Below are 19,473 nucleotides of genomic sequence, written 5' to 3'. Positions count from 1 at the left end.
AACATCAGGTCTTAAGCCCCATTCTTTACAAACATGGAATGTGCCAGATTGAAGCCTGATTTTGCATGAGCGTGATCTATAATATAGCTGCTTAGAGGGTTTCCTGTTTCATTTTAGAACCAAGCAAAAAAAAAATTTCCTACATACTTTAATGATACTTTGAAAACCTTTTTTAGAGAAACCATCTAACCTGTTATATCCAGAATCATAAAAACAGAGTGACAGACATGATTGGAAAATTCCACTCATGCCACAGTGGAGGACATTGTTTAGTGAAAATCACTGACATGCGAAACTATTGACCAATGATGCTGTCATATACTACTTAGAATTGTGGGGTTGTGAATGCGTGGAATTTAACCTCATTTCAACATGGGTAGGTAGGCTTCTTGGGGAAGTGAAATTTTAGAAGCATTTAAAAGAAGAAAGGAAAGGTAACCTAGCAGAGAAAAAGATTATGATTTCTGATAAATGATTTGAAATAACAAATAAGAGTTGGACTTTCACTTGATTTAAAATAGACATCTAAAGGAGGTGAAAGGAGGGGCTGGCCCCGTGGCTGAGTGGTTAAGTTCACACGCTACGCTGCAGGCGGCCCAATGTTTCGTTGGTTTGAATCCTGGGTGCGGACATGGCACTGCTCATCAAACCACGCTGTCCGCACCCAGGTTCTGAATGGGTGAAACCCTGGGCCACGGACGTACAGTGTGAGAACTTAACCACTCAGCACTCAGCCACGGGGCTGGCCCCTCAATGTCCCGCATGCCACAACTAGAAGGACCCTCAACAAAGAATATGCAACTATGTACTGGGGGGCTTTGTGGAGAAAAAGGAAAAAAAAATAAAATCTTTAAAAAAAAAAAAAGGAGGTGAAAGGAATAGATGCACTGATTTAAAGTGCTTTCTATATTTCATATGTGAATTTAGAATATTGCTAAGAAATGTTACCTGAAGACCCACTAAATGGGTTTAAATGTATTAGTGAAATATCATGCATTCAGGAGAAAAAAGCTTAAAATATTAAAAAACTTAAAAACACTACTCACACATGAGAATTGCCTGTTGAGCTTGTTAAAAGCAGATTCTGAAGTCCCTTCACTGGAGATTCTGAGTCAACAAATCTGTGGTAAGGCCCTAGAATATGCATTTATAGCAACTCCTCCCACCACTACCAATCCCATAATTCTGATGCAAGTGGTCCTTGAGTTGCATCCTTAAGGAACTGCCTAAGGCTTATTGTGAAGTTTAATTTTCCACAGCGTATCTTAAAAGACGTGTATCACAATAGAAAATGCAACAGAATATCTTGAATTACCAATAAGCCATTCTTTTTTTTTTTTTTTTAAGATTGGCCCTGAGCTAACATCTGTTGACAACCTTCTTTTTTCTTCTTCTGAATCTTCTTCGTCTCCCCAAAGCCCCCCCAGTAAATAGCTGTATATTCTAGTTGTAGGTCCTTCTGGTGGTGCTATGTGGGACACCACCTCAGCATGGCTTGATGAGCAGTGCCATGTCCGCATCCAGGTTCTGAATGGGTGAAACCCTGGGCCACGGACGTACAGTGTGAGAACTTAACCACTCAGCACTCAGCCACGGGGCTGGCCCCTCAATGAACCATTCTAATTTCAATGTCATTTTTTCCTCATAAGAATATTCTACTTATAATTTCTTTAAAATCATTAAAAAATGAAATAGACTGGACTAGATTACACTAGAAAAATAGTAGACTGCTTCACATGTAGTGAGTATTGCTTTGTCAAACTCTTGATTCAGTTATGTATTCTACGTCACAAGGTAAAACATATTTCTAACTGTAGGTTTTAGTCAAGAAGGCTACTGCTTTCCAACCTATTCACACAGCAAATCGATTTTTTGGAAAAGTCAATCAGAGGCTTATTTTCAGACCTCCACAACAGTTTTCCATCACAATTGGAATAAAATCCAAAATTCATCACTATGGCCTGAAGGACCTAAATTAACCGGCTGCCTCTCCAAGCCCAATTCTTCCCTCTCTCCTCCTCACTCCATTTGCTCCCACCGCATTGGTCTTCTTGTTGTTATTGGAATAAGCCTAGCTTTACCCGGTTTTCTTCTCCCTGCCCTCTAGATATTCACACAGCTTGCTGCATCATTTCAATCAGGATTCTCTGCAAACCACACTTCTTTTGAGAGGCTTCTCTGACCCTTCTGTTTAAAATATCCCTCCTCAAACCCATTACTTTCTACCTTTTACCCCGCTTTATTTTTCCTTCATAGCACTTAGCACTATTTGTAGTCGTCACCGGCCAGCATCTAAATATCCGTTTCTATGCTTAAGAAATTCTCTACTTTCTAAACGTAAGTGGAAAGTTGAGACTTTTTCTCACACTAGCTGTTGAAAAGCCAGATACTTTCCCAGCCTCCCTTCAGCTGGGCAGAGTCATGTGAACCAGGCTCCACCAATCAGCCGTACACACTCCAAACTTTGCACGGGAGCTGTGACTTGTTAAGCTGGGCTGTGCAGAATCCAACCTGGCAGGGCATGGCATCAGGTAGGATGCTGTATCATAAAATTTCCATAATAGTTCTCATGACAAGAAATTGACCCGTCAATGTGTATGCACTAGTTAATTTTTTTTTTCTGGACATTTTTTGCTGTTATATAAACATGGCTCAAGTATATGCAAACCTGAAAGACTTGCCTTAAACATTTTCATTTCTAGAACAGAGCAGTTAGTTCTTTTGTATCCCTGTTAACAAGTTTGTATAAATATTTACATGGATCTAAAAATAGTTACTTAATTACACTTGCAATTGGATCTATTTGTGAATATAAATCGTTGCATTTATAGGTGTTTAAAATTTGCTTTAATTTTAGTATGTGGCTTGATCTTTCTCTGTTTTCCTTCATTTGATGTGCTAAAGAGAGTCAAGAAGAGATCCTGAAGAAAGAACAATAGATTGATTTTGGTCTATCTTTTACAGATTATATTTTTCTTGGCATGTACTCAAGAAGCTAACCAGTAGAAACCTGATATTTTTAAAATAAGAAAAATTCCTATGTTAGATATAGAAACTGACAGTATTATGCATAATTATCTGTGCAATTACACTTGCACATGCTTGAAAATTTTTAGCCAGGAATGCTTAATAACATTTGCATGGTTAAATGAGACAGCAGAAACAACTGGAAAGGCCTCAGGGCATGGTCATCTATTTAAGCATCCACTTGAATTTTCAACGTAATTAGTCATATAATTGTGTGCCTAAACTTAGTAGATTCGTGTAAGTAATTATAAATTATTAAAAAGCTGTGTGTGTAATGTTTTGCTCTCTATTTCCTGCCAATCAAATTGCTAAGGAATATACTATACTAAGGTTTCATCATATAAATCCTCCTAATTTCTAGAAGAATATTTGCATGAAGAGCATTTATTTTTTCTATTAATTATGCTAAAGAACCTAGATTATAAAAACATTCATTCTTATCTGGGAGTCAAAAATACAGGGGGGACAGAGTAAAAGAATTTAAAGAAAATTAAATTCTTGGACCAGGGATATAATTTTTTATGTTCTGGTTACAAAAATCAAAATTCATAATAATGAAAATACTAAGATGAGAAGTTATTAGAAAGGAAAACTCCCACACAATATTCCAAAGCAGGGAAACTTTGGAAGAAATTAGAAGCCAACAAAATTTGTGCCTTCAACATGTTCATGTTTTAAATAATGTCACTTCTTTTTTTCAGAAGAAATCGTATGGATCAAGAATCAGTAGAATTGTCCTAATAGAGCCTTACTAAAGAAGAATTAAATCCACATAGCAGAGGATCTTTTTGTCCCCAAATTCTAGCAATGGTAGAAAGTGTTTAGCTAAATTGGCACAGAATTTGGAATCCACGACCACAAGTAAAAGGACTTAGTTAAAAGTGGTGTAAGACCCCCTCCCTGGGAATGAGATTAATATAAGCAGGTGACAACAGGGTTCCCCCCGGAGCTTTAAACCCTAGTCTTCTACTGGTACAGCTCCAGCATCTACTCTGGTTTTGCCATGGTTTAAACAGCCAACAAACTTTTCATAAGCTTTTCAAACTAGCAATTAAAGACAAAATTGAACTAAAACCAGATTAGAGAAATCCAGCTACATTTTTCTCGAAAGTGGTGAGTTCAGTGTGTACTGGAAACTGAAAACTGGTAACACCATCAGCTACCACGAACTGTGAGCAGAATCTAAAACAAGCATAGTTTTTGTTGGAGCAATCAAGAATTCTCTTTTATTGAACTAAGGCAGCAGATAGGGAAGGAGACTCTCAGAGGGGAAAAAAAAGAAAAAGGAAGAAAAAAGATCTTTCAACCTGAGGGATCTAGAGCTACATTATTATCTCCCAATGAAGTGAGCATTAGTTTGCTAAAGAAATACTTGATTCCTAATGAAGCAAACTTGTCACTTGTGTTGTAGAAAATATATGAAGATGGGTGAACTGTATGTAAAGGAGGAAACTTGAAATTCAGGCTCAAATTCTACTGTCTTTTTTATTTAAAAACAATTAAGTATTATTCTGCCTTTTTCAGCATATTTCATTTTTGGAATTATTATATTTTCTTATGAGTTGCAGAAGTCATTGAATTCGCTAACCTCTTCTTGAACTTTATTAGAAGTACATTTTGTAATCTATCACGATTTAAATGAAGTCAGCAGAAAAGATGCATATCTTTCTTAAGCTTTTTGACAGTAGCAGAGAGTATATAAAGAATATATTTTAATGTTTCATCTCCCACGTGTCTTATCAAACTTGTTTTCTGTGTCTAGAAAGGGAAGTAAAAAACACAGGATGTTAAAGATCTCTGCCTTTAAAAAAATTCAGGCAGACCCACAACCTATAAATAGATGATTTATAAATCGTCATAGAGAGAAAAGGCTATCCCAGTTCATCCACTGGAGCTCCCACTGTTGCTACCTAGAGAGCTGTCATGAAGAATCCTGAAGCTTGTGGAGTCAGCAACGCCTAAATTAAGCTGTGGTAAAAATCCCACTGGGTCATCACAATAAAGGATTATTCTGTGTTCCCACAAAGTCTGCTGCAGATATAAACAGTTTTCTAGGACAAATGTTCTACATGTGGAGATTTAGCAATCCAGGCTGCTTTGATCTTGTGGCTCCATAACGTTTAATAAGGCTTCTCGGTGATCACTGCAGCAGGCAAAGAATCAGCTGCAAGGTCTCTGATGGGCTCTCCTCTGCTTAAGCCCAGAAATAAATTTTGCCCCTCGGCCAGGACTAGTCACAGAGCCCTGTCTAGTTGCCAGGGGCTGAGAAGTACAGTGTTCCATGTGCCCAGAAGAGTAAAGAATCAGATACTGGTAAGCACCTGTAATTTCTACCCCCTTAAGCAGTGGTTACTGAACCCTCTAACAATTATATGGAGTAATTGAAGTGGGGAGAGAGACCTTAGCTTTCATCAGATTCTTTAAGGAGAGAGTGTTCTGTCATCTAAAACTTCTAAGAAGTTTTTTTTTTTTTAAAAGGTATAGATTTATATTGAAGAAAGTAACACTTTGAAATTCAGGAATAGCTTAGAGAAGTTGAATTTAAGGGTAGATTCAACTTTTTGTTGAAGTTTTTTCAGACTTTAGAAGACTGGTCCATGTGTTGACATCATTATTCATCATTATCTTGCCCCACGTTGCCTGAATGATTTCATTATATTACAACTATAGACACTATATTACAACTATCCTAAGTTTTAGCAATAGGTAATCTTCCAACACTTGAAAAATCCTAATTGCTCTGAATAGGTTAAAGCACTTTCATCAGTCATTCATAGTACAGTGTGAATCAGTTTAATCAGATTGATTTCTTCCTAACAACACCCATAACTTTGATCCTCTGAAGGAATATGTGTCTTAATTAGGAAAGGAGTTAAGTTGGGAGGAGGGGTAAGTAAATTTAGAATATGGGTGTTTTTAAAATTTGGAGAGAATGTCAGATTCTGAGATACTGCCAATACTTGAAAAGCGAACCTAATAAAAAGTTGGTTAGTCCACAGATAGTCTACAGTCCGGGTATTCCTTGAACACAGTTATGTGCCAGGCATTGTGCTAGCTGTTGGGGCTACAATAGCAACCACAGTTGCTACTCTGTGCTGTGATAATGGGTCAGCACTACCTGACATGTTATTGTTAGAGCGCTTTTAGCTGCAAGTAACATAAGACTCAGGTAAAAGTGGCTTAAGTTATCTCACATAAAAAAAAAGTAGTGGTGGGAGGGTTAGTTAATTCAGCACGCAAGGATGTCACTAGGATCCAGATTCCTTTTATACTTTCTTGCTGCCATCTTCATCATTTTGATAGCTTAGTTGCAAATGGGCTATAGCAGCTCCAGGCATCACATATTCACACATCAACATTTAAAGTCAGGAAAAAGGGAATCTCCTTGTGCCCCTTTTTAAGAATGAAGAAAACCTTCCTAGGAATTCCTCAGAAGCTTTTCTTCTCTTATATCATGAATTACAATTGTGTCATATATGCTCCCTAAAGCCTTCACGTGGCAAGTATAATGAGGTCATAGTGACTGGCTTATATTAGTAAATACTCACTGGGGATAGAGAAGGGCTTAACTTCCCCACAAGAACATGGCAACTTGAGAAGAGAAAACAATCAGGATTCTCTTAGCAGGAAAGAAGTTGGCAATAACTGCTGGGTTGGCAACCAAGAGGGTCTTTCACACAGATACATTACGTCATTGGACCCTCAAGGCAACCTTGTAGGGTAGGAACTGTCATATTCGTTTATAGAAGAGATAACAGAGGTAAAGTCACCTAGGTTTACCAGCTGTGAAGTGAAGGAGCTGGGATTCAAACAGAGATTGTCTGACTTCAAAGCCAAATTCCTCACTGCGCAGTATCTGGTGAACTTGGTCAAAGAAGACTGCCCATCACTGAAACACGCCTTTTCCAGATTCACAGCTTTGTCTCCGATAGATCTGCCTTAATTCTGTGCTTTAGTCTATCTGTCCAAAAAGCCTCAAAGAAGTGGTATTGTAGAGTATGACTAAGGAAATTTGAAGTAATTGTGTTCAAGATTATGTAATGATTCCTCTCATATATCTTTATTTTTTCCCTCCCTCCTTTGCTATATGTTGATACACTTGTAATACTATGGCAAAAACAATGTAAAAGAGTCATCCTTTGGGGTTTAATGCAAATCATATTGAGGACATGATGCTTTAAAACCCAGAGTAATTCTTTCGGTTTTCAAGGTTTCCTGAAATTCAATTAGAGTAAAATGAAATCTAAAAGCATAAGAATTTTCTCAGAAACATAAGAATCACAGACTTAAGGAATAAAAAGAAATTCAGAGATCATATAGTTTAATCACCTCCTCATACTGCAATTTTACAAATGAGGAAACTTGTCCAACACTGAAAATTCCAGTTCACAAGGATGCTGGGAACAAAAGACTTCGCATACCAAATAATTATCTATTTGATGTATCCTACATCACACACAGAACAGTCTCACAACAAGAAAACCAACATCAATACCAATTATACAGCTACTGGAAACAGTTTATGCTTTTTTTGGGGGGTGGGTGGACATTTTAGGATATAGCCAACTAGACATACAGTCAAACTTCTTTGTTTTGAAGACACATAGAATATTCCCTTTCTGTGTGATTATACCACCAACTGGATACATATTTAGGATCATTCATTTTATTTTATTTTAGATTTTCAGAGATTTCAAAATTTACTTTTGTTAGGGCTCCTTGGAGAAATGACTGATTCCAGATCTGAAGTCAAAGATATATATGATGAGCCTCAAACAATTTCTCATAGCAGATAGCAAGGAAGCCATCAAACCCAGAAAGCCTACACCAGAGGTTGTCTGTGGGAGGCTGTGATGATTTGGGGCCAAAAGATACCCAGGATGAAAAAGAGATCACTCAGCGTAAGCCAGATTGTTTTTTCAATCTGAGAAAAAACAAGATGGAAATAAAATTAAATACCCTTTAAAGAGATCCAACCACTAGGCAATGAGAATATGGCTGCAAAAAAAGGGGGTTCCCACAGAAGAGATTGATGGGGTGAGCTCTAAGAAATTCAGTCCAAATATCAAGCTGTGGTGGTTCCCAAGTTGGCAGCTGTCTGCCTGGTTGAAACGGAAAGTGCCTTTATGGAATGAGATTTCTCCATTTACTTACATTTAAATCCACCTTTGTTATAAAGTCCACAATACTTTGTTGTTATTTCTGCTTTCAACAGTCTATTTATTTTTTGAAGATTGGAACCTGAGCTAACATCTGTTGCCGATCTTTCTTTTTTTCTTTCTTCGTGAACTTCTTCTCCCCAAAGGCCCCCAGTACATAGTGGTGTATTCTAGTTGTAGGTCCTTCTGGTTGTCCTCAACAGTCTATTTTTTAAAGCAATTTTAAGAAGAAAAATTATTTTATTTTTACTGACATATTTCCTTTTATTTTTGGTGGGGAAGATTGGCCCTGAGTTAACATCTGTTGCCAATCTTCCTCTTTTTTGCTTGAGGAAGATTGTTGCTGAGCTAACATCTATGCCAATCTTCCTCTATTTTGTTATGTGGCACACTGTCTCAGCATTGCTTGATGAGTGGTGCGTATGTCTGTGCTCAGGATCTGAACTCAAGAATCCAAGGCTGCTGAAGCGGAGTGCGCAAACTTAACCACTACGCCACCAGGCCGACCCCCATATTTCTCATTTCCACATTCTTCATTCCTTAACGTAGATTCAGATTTCTCTCTAGATGCATTTTCTTTCTGTCTGGAGGAGTTTCTCTAACATTTCTTGTTAGTGATGAATGCTCTCAGCTTTTGTTTGCCTGGAAAAATCTTTATTTTACCTATGTCTTTGAAAGATATTTTCACTGGGTATAGACTTCTGTGTTTAATTGTTTTCTTTTAGTACTTTACGTAAGTTGCCTCATTCTCTTTTGATTTACATTGTTTCCAGTGAGATTTCTGCTCCTATTATTTTTGTTCCTCTGTGTGCAATGTGTCTGTCATCTCCCACCTCATCCTCACCCTCACTGCTTTCAGAATTTTTTATCATGTGTTTTAAGCACTGTAATTATGATGTACCTTAGTTAAACTGTTCTTTATGTTTCTTTTTCTTAGAGTTCACAGAGCTGCTTGGATCTGTGGGTTTATGGTTTTCATCAAATTCAGAAAAAAATCAGCCATTTATTATTTTTAAAAATATTTTTTTCTGTTCCCTCCTCTTTTCCTTTCCTTTGGGGTCTCCAAATTACTCAGATATTAGGCATCTTGAAGATGACTCACAGTTTTCTGACATGCTCTATTCATTTCTTTTTAGTATTTTTTTCTCTGTATTTCATTTTGGATAGTTTCTATTGCTATGTCTTCAAGTTCGCTGATATTTTCCTCTGCATTATCTACTCTGTTGCTAATCCCAACCAGTTTATTTTTCATTCTGGACATTTTATTTCTTACTTCTAGAAATTTAATTTGGCTCTTTTTAAATATCTTCCCTAACTCTAATCTACAAATTTAATCTTTCCACTACCTCCTTGAACATGAGGAATATAGTTTTAATAACATTTTTATGTCCTCGTCTGCCAGTACTATCATCTGTGTCATTTATGAATTAGTTGCTATTTATATATTTCCTCCTCATTGTGAGTCATATATCTGCTTGTTGGCATGTCTACATAACTTTGATTGGATGCCAGATATTGTGAATTTTACCTTGTTGGGTGCTAAATACTTTTTATTCCTACAAATATTTTTGAATTTTGTTTTATGATTCAGTTAAGTTACTTAGAAACAGTTTGATCCTCTTGATCCTAGTTTTTATGCTTTGTTAGGTGGACCAAAGTGGCTTTTCATCTAGAGCTAATTTTTCCTACTATTGAGGTAATGCCTTTATGAGTCCTCCACCTAATGTCCCATGTTTTATGTGGTTTTTCCATTCTGGCTAGTGGCGGCACAAACTATTCTCAGCCCTGTTTGAGCTTAAGTGATTGTTCTTCCTAATCCTTTTGGATAATTCTTTCCCTAGCTTTTGGTAGGTCTTTTACATGCACATACTGATCAGTATACAGCTGAAGACTTTGCAGATCTCTGGAACTCTCTCTATATATGCATCTCTTTCATTTCCAGTACTCTTTGCTGTGACCTCTAGCCACCTTGGTTCCCTGGACTCCCAATTCAGTCTTCTCAACTCAGTGAGTCTTCTGGGCTCTGCTGTGGCTCCCCACTCCTGTGTGGCAGTACAACTTTCTCTAGGCAGTACGCTGGGAAAAACACGCAACTCAGCTCATTTGTTTCCCCTTTCTCAGGGATCACTGTCTTGGATTGCCCGTAATCCAATTTCTGCAAATATTTGTCTTCGATGTTTTCTTAGTTGTTTAAGAAAGGAGGGTAAATCTTTTCCCTGTTACTTCATCTTGGATCATATAAAGTAGGCTAAGTAAAGTCCCACATATTTCTTTTCACTGTGAATATTTTTATGCAGACCTAAATTTAAAATGTAATCTTTTTAAATGTTAGACATGGCTTTTATTAACTATAACGTGATATGTAAGAAAGTGCAACAGATGGAAAGAATCTTGAACTAGAATTCTAGAGAACTGGATCATAGATCCATTTTGTCTTTCAGATTATCGCATGACTGCATTTCCCTGGACCTAAAGACATTTGAAAATAAATGCAGACCAAGCAATTTCTTTGGTACCACACAACTGAATCATTTCATGATTCTATAAAGCTCAAAAACGTTCAAGAAGATTTTAACTCATTTTCAGAAGATAGAAAGAGTCTGTAGGAGTGGTATTAGATTTAGGAGTGCAGAGGCAGCTACAAACTAAAGTGCATGATGAAGGAATAATGATGAGTGAAGAACCAGGCTTATTCAAAAATTAGGGGCCCCAGGAACAACAAGGAAAGGGTAGATGTTGAGGAAATGCTGTGGGTAAGTACCACATAGGGTTGAAAGCAGGAGGATAAATTGAAAGTCTATAGAGGAAATAGTTCCCCATGTTTAGCAACCTCAACAGTGCCAACCAGGGAAAAGGAACATTTCATATGACATCAGATAGCTAGAAACTCCTTTATTATAAATTCTAGCAGAAGGATAAAATATTTACACCTGGCATTTGTATAGCTATTTCACACATTATAATACTAATACTGATACTAATAAAATCCCTTTTGTGGAAACCCATAGAAACTAGTGTGTGTGGGGAGAAAACAACAAATAAAATGCTCATGAAAATCTAGATTGCACTCTTAAGAACTATAGAATATCATATTTATTTAAAAGATGCTCTTACTGAGGAAATGTGGTCAGTTCCAGGGGAATCTTATCAATGCTCTATTTAGAACCCCAGATAACAGGCTAAAGAGCCTTGAAGTGAAATCTTTTGCCAAAAGTCACAAAGCTAATTAGCGTTCAATACGGTATTAGAACCCAGGTCATTGGACTCTTAACAGCCTGTCTCAATGACACCAAGTTGCCAGCAGGGTGAACTTTGATTCAGTCATATTTTTCTCCAAAATCTTCTTTGTATTTGTCATGTTTTGAACACATTATTAGAGACAGAGGTTTGCTCTGTGATGATAGGATGATATAAAATCTTCCTGCTGACTTTTTAGTGAATTTCATAGCATTGCCCTCATTGTTATGGTTATTTAACAAACAGAAGTAGATCATCAAAGTATAATAGAACATGAGCCTCATTTGTGAATGTGGCTTTTTCACATTCTTTAAGAAGGTCCAGTTTATGAATAAAAAATACAAGCCAAGAATAGGGTAGGAAAACGTGGCTCAACATTAAACCAAGGACTCAGCATTAAGCCAACATAAACCAAGGACTGAGACACATTCACCATCTTGATTGCTTTTCTTAAAGTATATTAAATGATTCATAAAACTAGAGTGATATTTTTGGCACTCAAGGAAACCTTTACATGCCATTTTGTAGGAAACAGTGCCTTTAAGTATTGACTAGTCAGTGTATTCATCTATTTCTATACTCAGGACTTGGCATCCTATTTCTGTGATATAATTTACACTTGGCTACAATAAGAATGTGCATTAAAACTGTGATACCGATTTGATCAGTGAAGTGGTTAAAATGTTGGCATTTAAATGGCTATAATTACATTTCTAGATTAACAGTACTATTAAGTTGAATAAGGACAGCTTTTCCTTCTGTGTTACTGTTCCACATCTGGGTTTGTAATATCCAAAAGGCAAGATAAATTAGCCTTTCATTCAAAAACATAAATTTCATGATTGTAGAGATAATGGTTCTAGTAAGGAAAATAAACTACATTCTGGAGAAATCAGCAGAAGTTCATAGGTCCTTAAGCCTTCGAAAGCCAACCAATTTCTGCTGCTTCAGGCTTGAATAATTTTATTGAACTGCAATAAATTTGAATTCCTTCTAAATTTCTAAATTTGGGAGGAGGATCTATTCTTATTTTACTATTGGAAAGGAGGAATATGCAATCATTCTAATCATATCTAAGACTTGTTAGAATAGTATGAAGACTTCTATATTTGCTACGTTCCCTCTGAAAGGTACAAAGATGAGAGATGATTGCTGGTGAATCACCGTTCTATTTTATCTAGAGACCTGAGTGCTCTCACTGCTCTATTCCCTTAGGGGGTCATGTTCCTCTGCTTAAAAGAATATTGCCTGCTCTGTGAGCTAATGATTTGTTTGGAGGATGTAAGTCTCAGAGGTGAAGATAACTGCACAGCTTTTATAATGTATCCTTCAAATCTTTGATCTGCTCTTTTCTGAATACATGGGACCCCTCAATAGCAAGAGATTAAAGATGCCTCTTCGGAGAAGAAAGGCAAAGTTTGAAAGCCTAAAAGCTCCTCAGATTTCCAAATAATATTTCTGTATTTTTTCATTTTGTCAACATTATACTTGGTGTTATCCTACATTCACATGATAATTAGATGGTAATCAAAATATAGTATTGGATCTTTAATTTTTTTTCATATTCTCTAAGGAAGTGGGGAGCTATGAATCTTGTTTTCAAAAGTGGTTAGTGCCAACTAGTTTATGGCTAGGACATACGTACTCATTTTGAATTCTATTTAATTTGACAAATATTTACTTGGTACTGCTAGATGTCAGACATTGTGCCTGCTTTCGTAGGGAATACCAAGAATCAAGACCTGTTTTCAGAAACTCACACTCTCACCAGGCAGATAAGGCAATTACAGAAATGGTCATGATAGGATGCAGAATCTGATAAATAAATGCTTGGAGAGAAATGAATGACATTCACTGTGGGGGCAGAGAAAAGAGACGGTGTGCAAGTAAGGGGGGCATCAGGGAAGATTCTAGCATTTGAGAAGGACCTTGCAAGATGAATGAGATTTCTCTGGATGGGGCTGGAGCTGGAAGTAAGATGATAATAAAGTATGTTGTGTGTTTGTGTGTGTGTGTAGGGGGTAATCAGGGAAGAGAGGTGGTCCAAAAATGTTGAAAAACTTGTACTTAACTTGTAGGCAGTAGGGAGCTAATGAAGATTTTTAAGCAGAGCAAAAATAGAATAATAAGAGTGGTGGTTTAAGAAATGTTTTTGAAGCATTTTAAAGCAGATCTTAGTGTATTTGAGGTAAAAATATATCTATAAACAAGCAAGTGTTTTGATAATGTCTTACAGGTTTTCAACTACCACTAAAAATGTTAAACATGCTAGTAAGCGTGAGAATTAACTTCTCATTTATATTTGAAGCTGAAAAATTATTTTTCACTATTATAGTGGCATAGCTTATCCATGCATAGATTTCTAATTTCAGTCAAATGATTCAGTAAGGGGTGTACTGTTTATAGCATTGTGGAGAGTTTAATCTTTTCCACCATATGAATAGCTGAGTTTTCACTGTCTGAATAATATTTTGAAATGCATTTTTTTGTTCTGTTCCTAAGTCCTTTAGAACACAACACATCCTTACCAAAAAAGTGGAGAGAGAAAATGTAAAAAAAAAAAATAGAAAAGTAAATGGGTTTTTATTAGAGTAAACAAAAGCAAAAGAGATTTTTCAAAAGTCGAAACCTTGATCACAGCAAATAGACGCAAGGCTCTGCTCAGAAGCTAGTTTTGAGGAGTATTTTTTTCATGATCATCATTGTGAAGGTTAGAGTTTATGCAATATAAATTTGGTACCAAGAATGATATGAAGTCTACAGTGTTTTCAGAAACAAACGACTTACCAGTGATTGGATCAGGGGCAATGTTGCTTCTACTCTCCTTCCATGACAGCAGGTAGTCAAGGCTGGTGAGGTCCGCAGATTCTATGTAATTCTTCACTGTCTGCATCATCTGATGAGCTTTTGCTATTCCATAATGAACTTTTGTCTCATCCATTAGAGGTATGTTTGTGAGCTCTGCTGTTGTGTCAAAAGCTTGCTGAAAATATTCAGAAGCTTTGTTGTAGTATCCCTAAAAATGTAACAGAAATAATTTTTTGCCTAATTTTTATTTTGCCATTCTGCATATCTACCCATTTTGGCATGTGCCACACTGATCTTTCAACAGTTATAGCAGTTCATGTTCAAGAATAAATAGATGGAAAATGAGGTCTCTATTAGGATAAGGTTCTTAAAAATGATTACTAACCGTGCAACATCTTGAAGTTAATTTACTAAGAAAGCTGTATCTACCAGGTTGAACTGTATGAAACTTAAGTGTTTTGGATAAAAAATGGTCAAATATTGGCATTTTCATATGGTCCAACCTAATATATGGTATCAAAAAGAAGTTTGGGAAAGAGTAAACCAATACACATTGATTTGGATGGAATTTTCTTACTCATAGCATTGGACTTACCTAATGAAATATTTTTGTTGTATTATTTTTAAATTATTTTTTGAGGTCATAATAGTTTATAATATTGTGAAATTTCAGGTGTACACTATTATTTGTCAGTCAACATATATCTGTGCCCCTTTACCCCTTGTGTCCACCCCTTCAACCCTCTGGTAACCACTAATCTGTTCTCTTTGTTCATGTGTTTTTTTTATCTTCCACATATGACTGAAAAAATGCAGTGTTTGTATTTCTCTGTCTGGCTTATTTTGCTTAAAATCGTTCCCTCAAGGTCCATGCATGTTACTGCAAGTGGGACAATTTTATCTTTTTTATGGCTGAGTAGTATTCCATCGTATACATATACACCATGTCTTCTTTATCCATTCATCTGTTGATGGGCACTTGAGTTGCTTTTATGTCTTGGTTATTGTGAATAATGCTGTAATGAACATAGGGGTGCGTAAGTCTCTTTGAATTGTTCATTTCAAGTTCTTTGGATAAATACCCAGTAGCGGGATAGCTGGATCATATGGTATTTCTATTTTTAATTTTTATGATAAATCTCCATATTGTTTTCCATAGTGGCTGCACCAGTTTACATTCTCACCAGCAGTGTATGAAGGTTCCCTTTTCTCCACATCCTCTCCAACATTTGTTATTTTTGTCTCGGTAATTATAGCCTTCTCACAGGTGTATCTCTTTAGTTTTTATTTGCACTTCCCTGATGAAGCTGAACATTTTTACATGTGCCTGTTGGCAATCTGTATATCTTCTCTGGAAAAATTTCTGTTCATATCCTCTGGCTATTTTTTAATTGGATTGTTTCTTTTTTTGTTGTTGAGTTGTATGAGTTCTTTATATATTTTGGAGATTAACCCCTTGTTGGATATATGATTTGTAAATATTTCCTCCCAGTTGGTGATTGTCTTTTTGTTTTGTTCTGGTTTCCTTTGCCTTGCAAAAGCACTTTAGTCTGATGTAGTCTCATTTGTTTATTTTTTCTTTTGTTTCCCTTGCCTGAGTAGACATGGTATTCGAAAAGATGCTTCTAAGATAGATGTCAAAGAGTGTACTGCCTATATTTTCTTCTAGGGGTCTGATAGTTTTCTCTCTTATTTCCAAGTCTTTAATCCATTTTGAGCTAATTTTTGTGTATGGCATAAGATAATGGTCTACTTTCATTCTTTTGCATGTAGCTGTCCAGTTTTCCCAACAGGATTTATTGAAGAGACTTTCTTTTCTCCATTGTATGTTCTTGGCTGCTTTGTCGAAGATTAGCTATCAGCAGATGTGTGGTTTTATTTCTGGGCTTTCAATTCTGTTCCATTTATCTGTGTATCTGTTTGTGTACCAGTACCATACTGTTTGATTATGATAGCTTTGAAGTATATTTTGAAGTCAGGGATTGTGATGTCTCCAGCTCTGTTCTTCTTTTTCAGGATTGCTTTAGCTATTTGGGGTCTTTTGTTGCCTAATGTGAATTTTAGGATGCTTTATTTCTGTGAAGAATGTCGTCAGGATTCTGATTGGGATTGCATTGAATCTGTATATTGTTTTAGGTAATATGGACATCTTAACTATGTTTATTCTTCCAATCCATGTGCATGTAATATCTTTCCATTTCTTTATGTCATCATTGATTTCTTTCAGTAATGTCTTATAGTTTTCATTGTATAGGTCTTTCACTTCCTTGGTTAAGTTTATTCCTAAATATTTTATTCTTTTTGTTGCAATTGTAAATAGGATTGTATTCTTGAGTTCTCTTTCTTTTAGTTTTTTATTAGAGTGTAGAAATGCAACTGATTTTTGTAAGTTGATTCTGTACCCTGTAACTTTGTTGTAGTTGTTGATTATTTCTAGTAGTTTTCTGATGGATCGTTAAGGTTTTCTATATGTAGAATCATGTCATCTGCAAACAGTGAGAGTTTCACTTATTCCTTACCAATTTGGATACCTTTTGTTTCTTTTTCTTGCCTAATTGCTCTGGCCCAAACCTCGTAGTATGTTGAATAAGAGTGGCGAGAGTGGGCACCCTTGTCTTGTTCCTGTTCTTAGAGGGATGGCTTTCAGTTTTTCACCATTGAGTATGATGTTGGCTGTGGGTTTGTCAATATATGGCTTTTATTATGCTGAGGTACTTTCCTTCTGTACACATTTTATTGAGAGTTTTTATCATAAACGGATGTTGGATCCTGTCAAATGCTTTCTCTGCATCTATTGAGATGATCATGTGATTTTGGTTCCTCATTTTGTTAATGTGGTGTATCACATTGATAGATTTGCAGATGTGGAACCATCCCTGCATCCCTGGTATAAATCTCACTTGATCACGGTGTATGATCCTTTTAATGTATTGCTGTATTTGGTTTGCCAACATTTTGTTGAGGATTTTTGCAGCTGTGTCCATCAGCAATATTGGTCTGTAATTTTCCTTCTTTGTGTTGTCCTTGTCTGGCTTTGGGATCAGGGTGATGTTGGCCTCATAGAATGAGTTAGGAAGTAGTCTCTCTTCTTCAATTTTTTGGAATAGTTTGAGACGGATAGGTATTAAATATTCTTTGAATGTTTGGTAGAATTCTCCAGAGAAGCCATCTGGTCCTGGACTTTTATCTTTTGGGAGGTTTTTTTTCTTACTGTTTCAATCTCTTTACTTGTGATTGGTCTATTTAGATTCTCTATTTCTTCTTGATTCAGTTTTGGGAGGTTGTACGAGTCTAAGAATTTATCTATTTCTTATAGATCGTCCAATTTGTTGGCATATAGTTTTTCCTAGTATTCTCTTATAATCCTTTGTGTTTCTGTGGTATCCACTGTAATTTCTCCTCTTTCATTTCTTTTCTTTTTTTTTAATTTTTATTTTTTTCAGATGTACATCATATTTTGAATTCTGTATACATTACATCATGTTCACCACCCGAACACTAATTATAGTCCATCCCCTCACATGTGACCCTAATCACCCCTTTTGCCCCCCTCCCCCTTCCCCAAAGGTAACCACCAGTCCAATCTCCAATGCTATGTGTTTTTTTTTTTTTGTCGTTTTTATCTTCTACTTATGAGTGAGATCATATGGTATTTGACTTTCCCCCTCTGACTTGTTTCACTCAGCATAATACCCTCAAGGTCCATCCATGTTGTCACAAATGGCCGGATTTCGTCATTTCTTATGGCTGAGTAGTAGTCCATCATGTATAAATACCACATCTTCTTTATCCATTCATCCCTTGATGGGCATCTAGGGTGCTTCCATGTCTTGGCTATTGTGTATAATGCCACAATGAACATAGGGGTGCAAGTATCTTTATGCCTTTGTGTTTTCAAGTTCTTTGGATAAATACCCAGCAGTGGAATAGCTGGATCATATGGTAGATCTAACCTTAATTTTCTGAGGATACTCCATACTGCTTTCCATAGTGGCTGCACCAGCTTGCACTGCCACCAGCAGTGAACAAGGGTTTCCTTCTCTCCACACCCTCTCCAACATTTGTCATTTCCTGTCTTGTTAATTATAACCATTCTGACCGGAGTGAGGTGATACCTCATTGTAGTTTTGATTTGCATTTCCCTGATAGCTCATGATGTTGAGCATCTTTTCATATGCCTGTTGGCCATCTGTGTTCAACGCAATCCCTATCAAAGTTCCAACAACATTTTTCACAGAAGTAGAACAAAGAATCCTAAAATTTATATGGAACAATAAAAGACCCCGAATAGCCAAAGGATTCCTGAGAAAAAAGAACAAAGCTGGAGGTATCACACTCCCTGATTTCAAATTATACTACAAAACCACAGTAACCAAAACAGCATGGTACTGGCACAAAAACAGACACACAGATCAATGGAACAAAATTGAGAGCCCAGAAGTAAACCCACACATTTAGGGACAGCTAATATTCTACAAGGGAGCCAAGAGCATAAGACGGAGAAAGGAGAGTCTCTTCAATAAATGGTGTTGGGAAAACTGGACAGCCACATGCAAAAGAATGAAAGTAGACCATTCCCTTACACCACGCACAAAATTCAACTCAAAATGGATTAAAGACTTGAATGTAAGACCCCAAACCATGAGACTTCTAGAAGAAAACATAGGCAGTACGCTCTATGACATGGTCTGAGCAGCATATTTTCAAGTCCCATGTCTGACCGGGCAAGGGAAACAAAAGAAAAAATGAACAAATGGGACTACATCAAACTAAAAAGCTTCTGCACCACAAAGGAAACATCAACAAAACGAAAAGACAACCTAACAATTGGGAGAAGATATTTGCAAACCATATATCAGATAAGGGGTTAATATCCAAAATATACAAAGAACTAATACAACTCAACAACAAAAAAACCAACAATCCAATTAGAAAATGGGCAAACGATCTGAACAGAGATTTCTCCAAAGAAGATATACAGGTGTCCTCTTTCATTTCTAATTTTATTTATTTGAGTCTCCTCTCTCTTTTTTAGTGAGTCTGGCTAAGGGTTTTTCAATTTTCTTCATCTTCTCAAAGAGCCAGCTCTTAGTTTCATTGATACTTTCTACTGTTTTTTTTGGTTTCTATTTCATTTATTTCTGCTCTAGTTTTATTATTTCCCTCCTTCTGCTGACTTTGGGCTTTGTTTGTTCTTCTTTTTCTATTTCTGTTAGGTGTAGTTTAAGATTACTTATTTGAG

At 36.4% G+C, this 19,473-nt stretch overlaps 1 protein-coding gene across 4 annotated transcripts in view; it reads right to left on the bottom strand.

Moving 5' to 3' along the window:
* Positions 1–19,473, bottom strand: part of TTC29 (tetratricopeptide repeat domain 29) — a 258,945-nt gene that overhangs the window by 62,155 nt on the left and 177,317 nt on the right. For 3 of the 4 annotated variants that reach the window (XM_070261554.1, XM_005607917.4, XM_070261555.1), the window contains one exon: positions 14,211–14,439. The exons of the other annotated variant lie outside the window; for it this stretch is intronic. In XM_070261554.1, coding sequence (XP_070117655.1) covers positions 14,211–14,439 — 229 coding nt within the window. The remainder of the gene's footprint in view (positions 1–14,210; positions 14,440–19,473) is intronic. 4 annotated transcript variants of the gene reach the window in all.

Source organism: Equus caballus, chromosome 2, assembly GCF_041296265.1.
Source record: "Equus caballus isolate H_3958 breed thoroughbred chromosome 2, TB-T2T, whole genome shotgun sequence".
NCBI classification, from domain to species: domain Eukaryota; kingdom Metazoa; phylum Chordata; class Mammalia; order Perissodactyla; family Equidae; genus Equus; species Equus caballus.
This window is presented reverse-complemented; position numbering and strand designations above follow the sequence as displayed.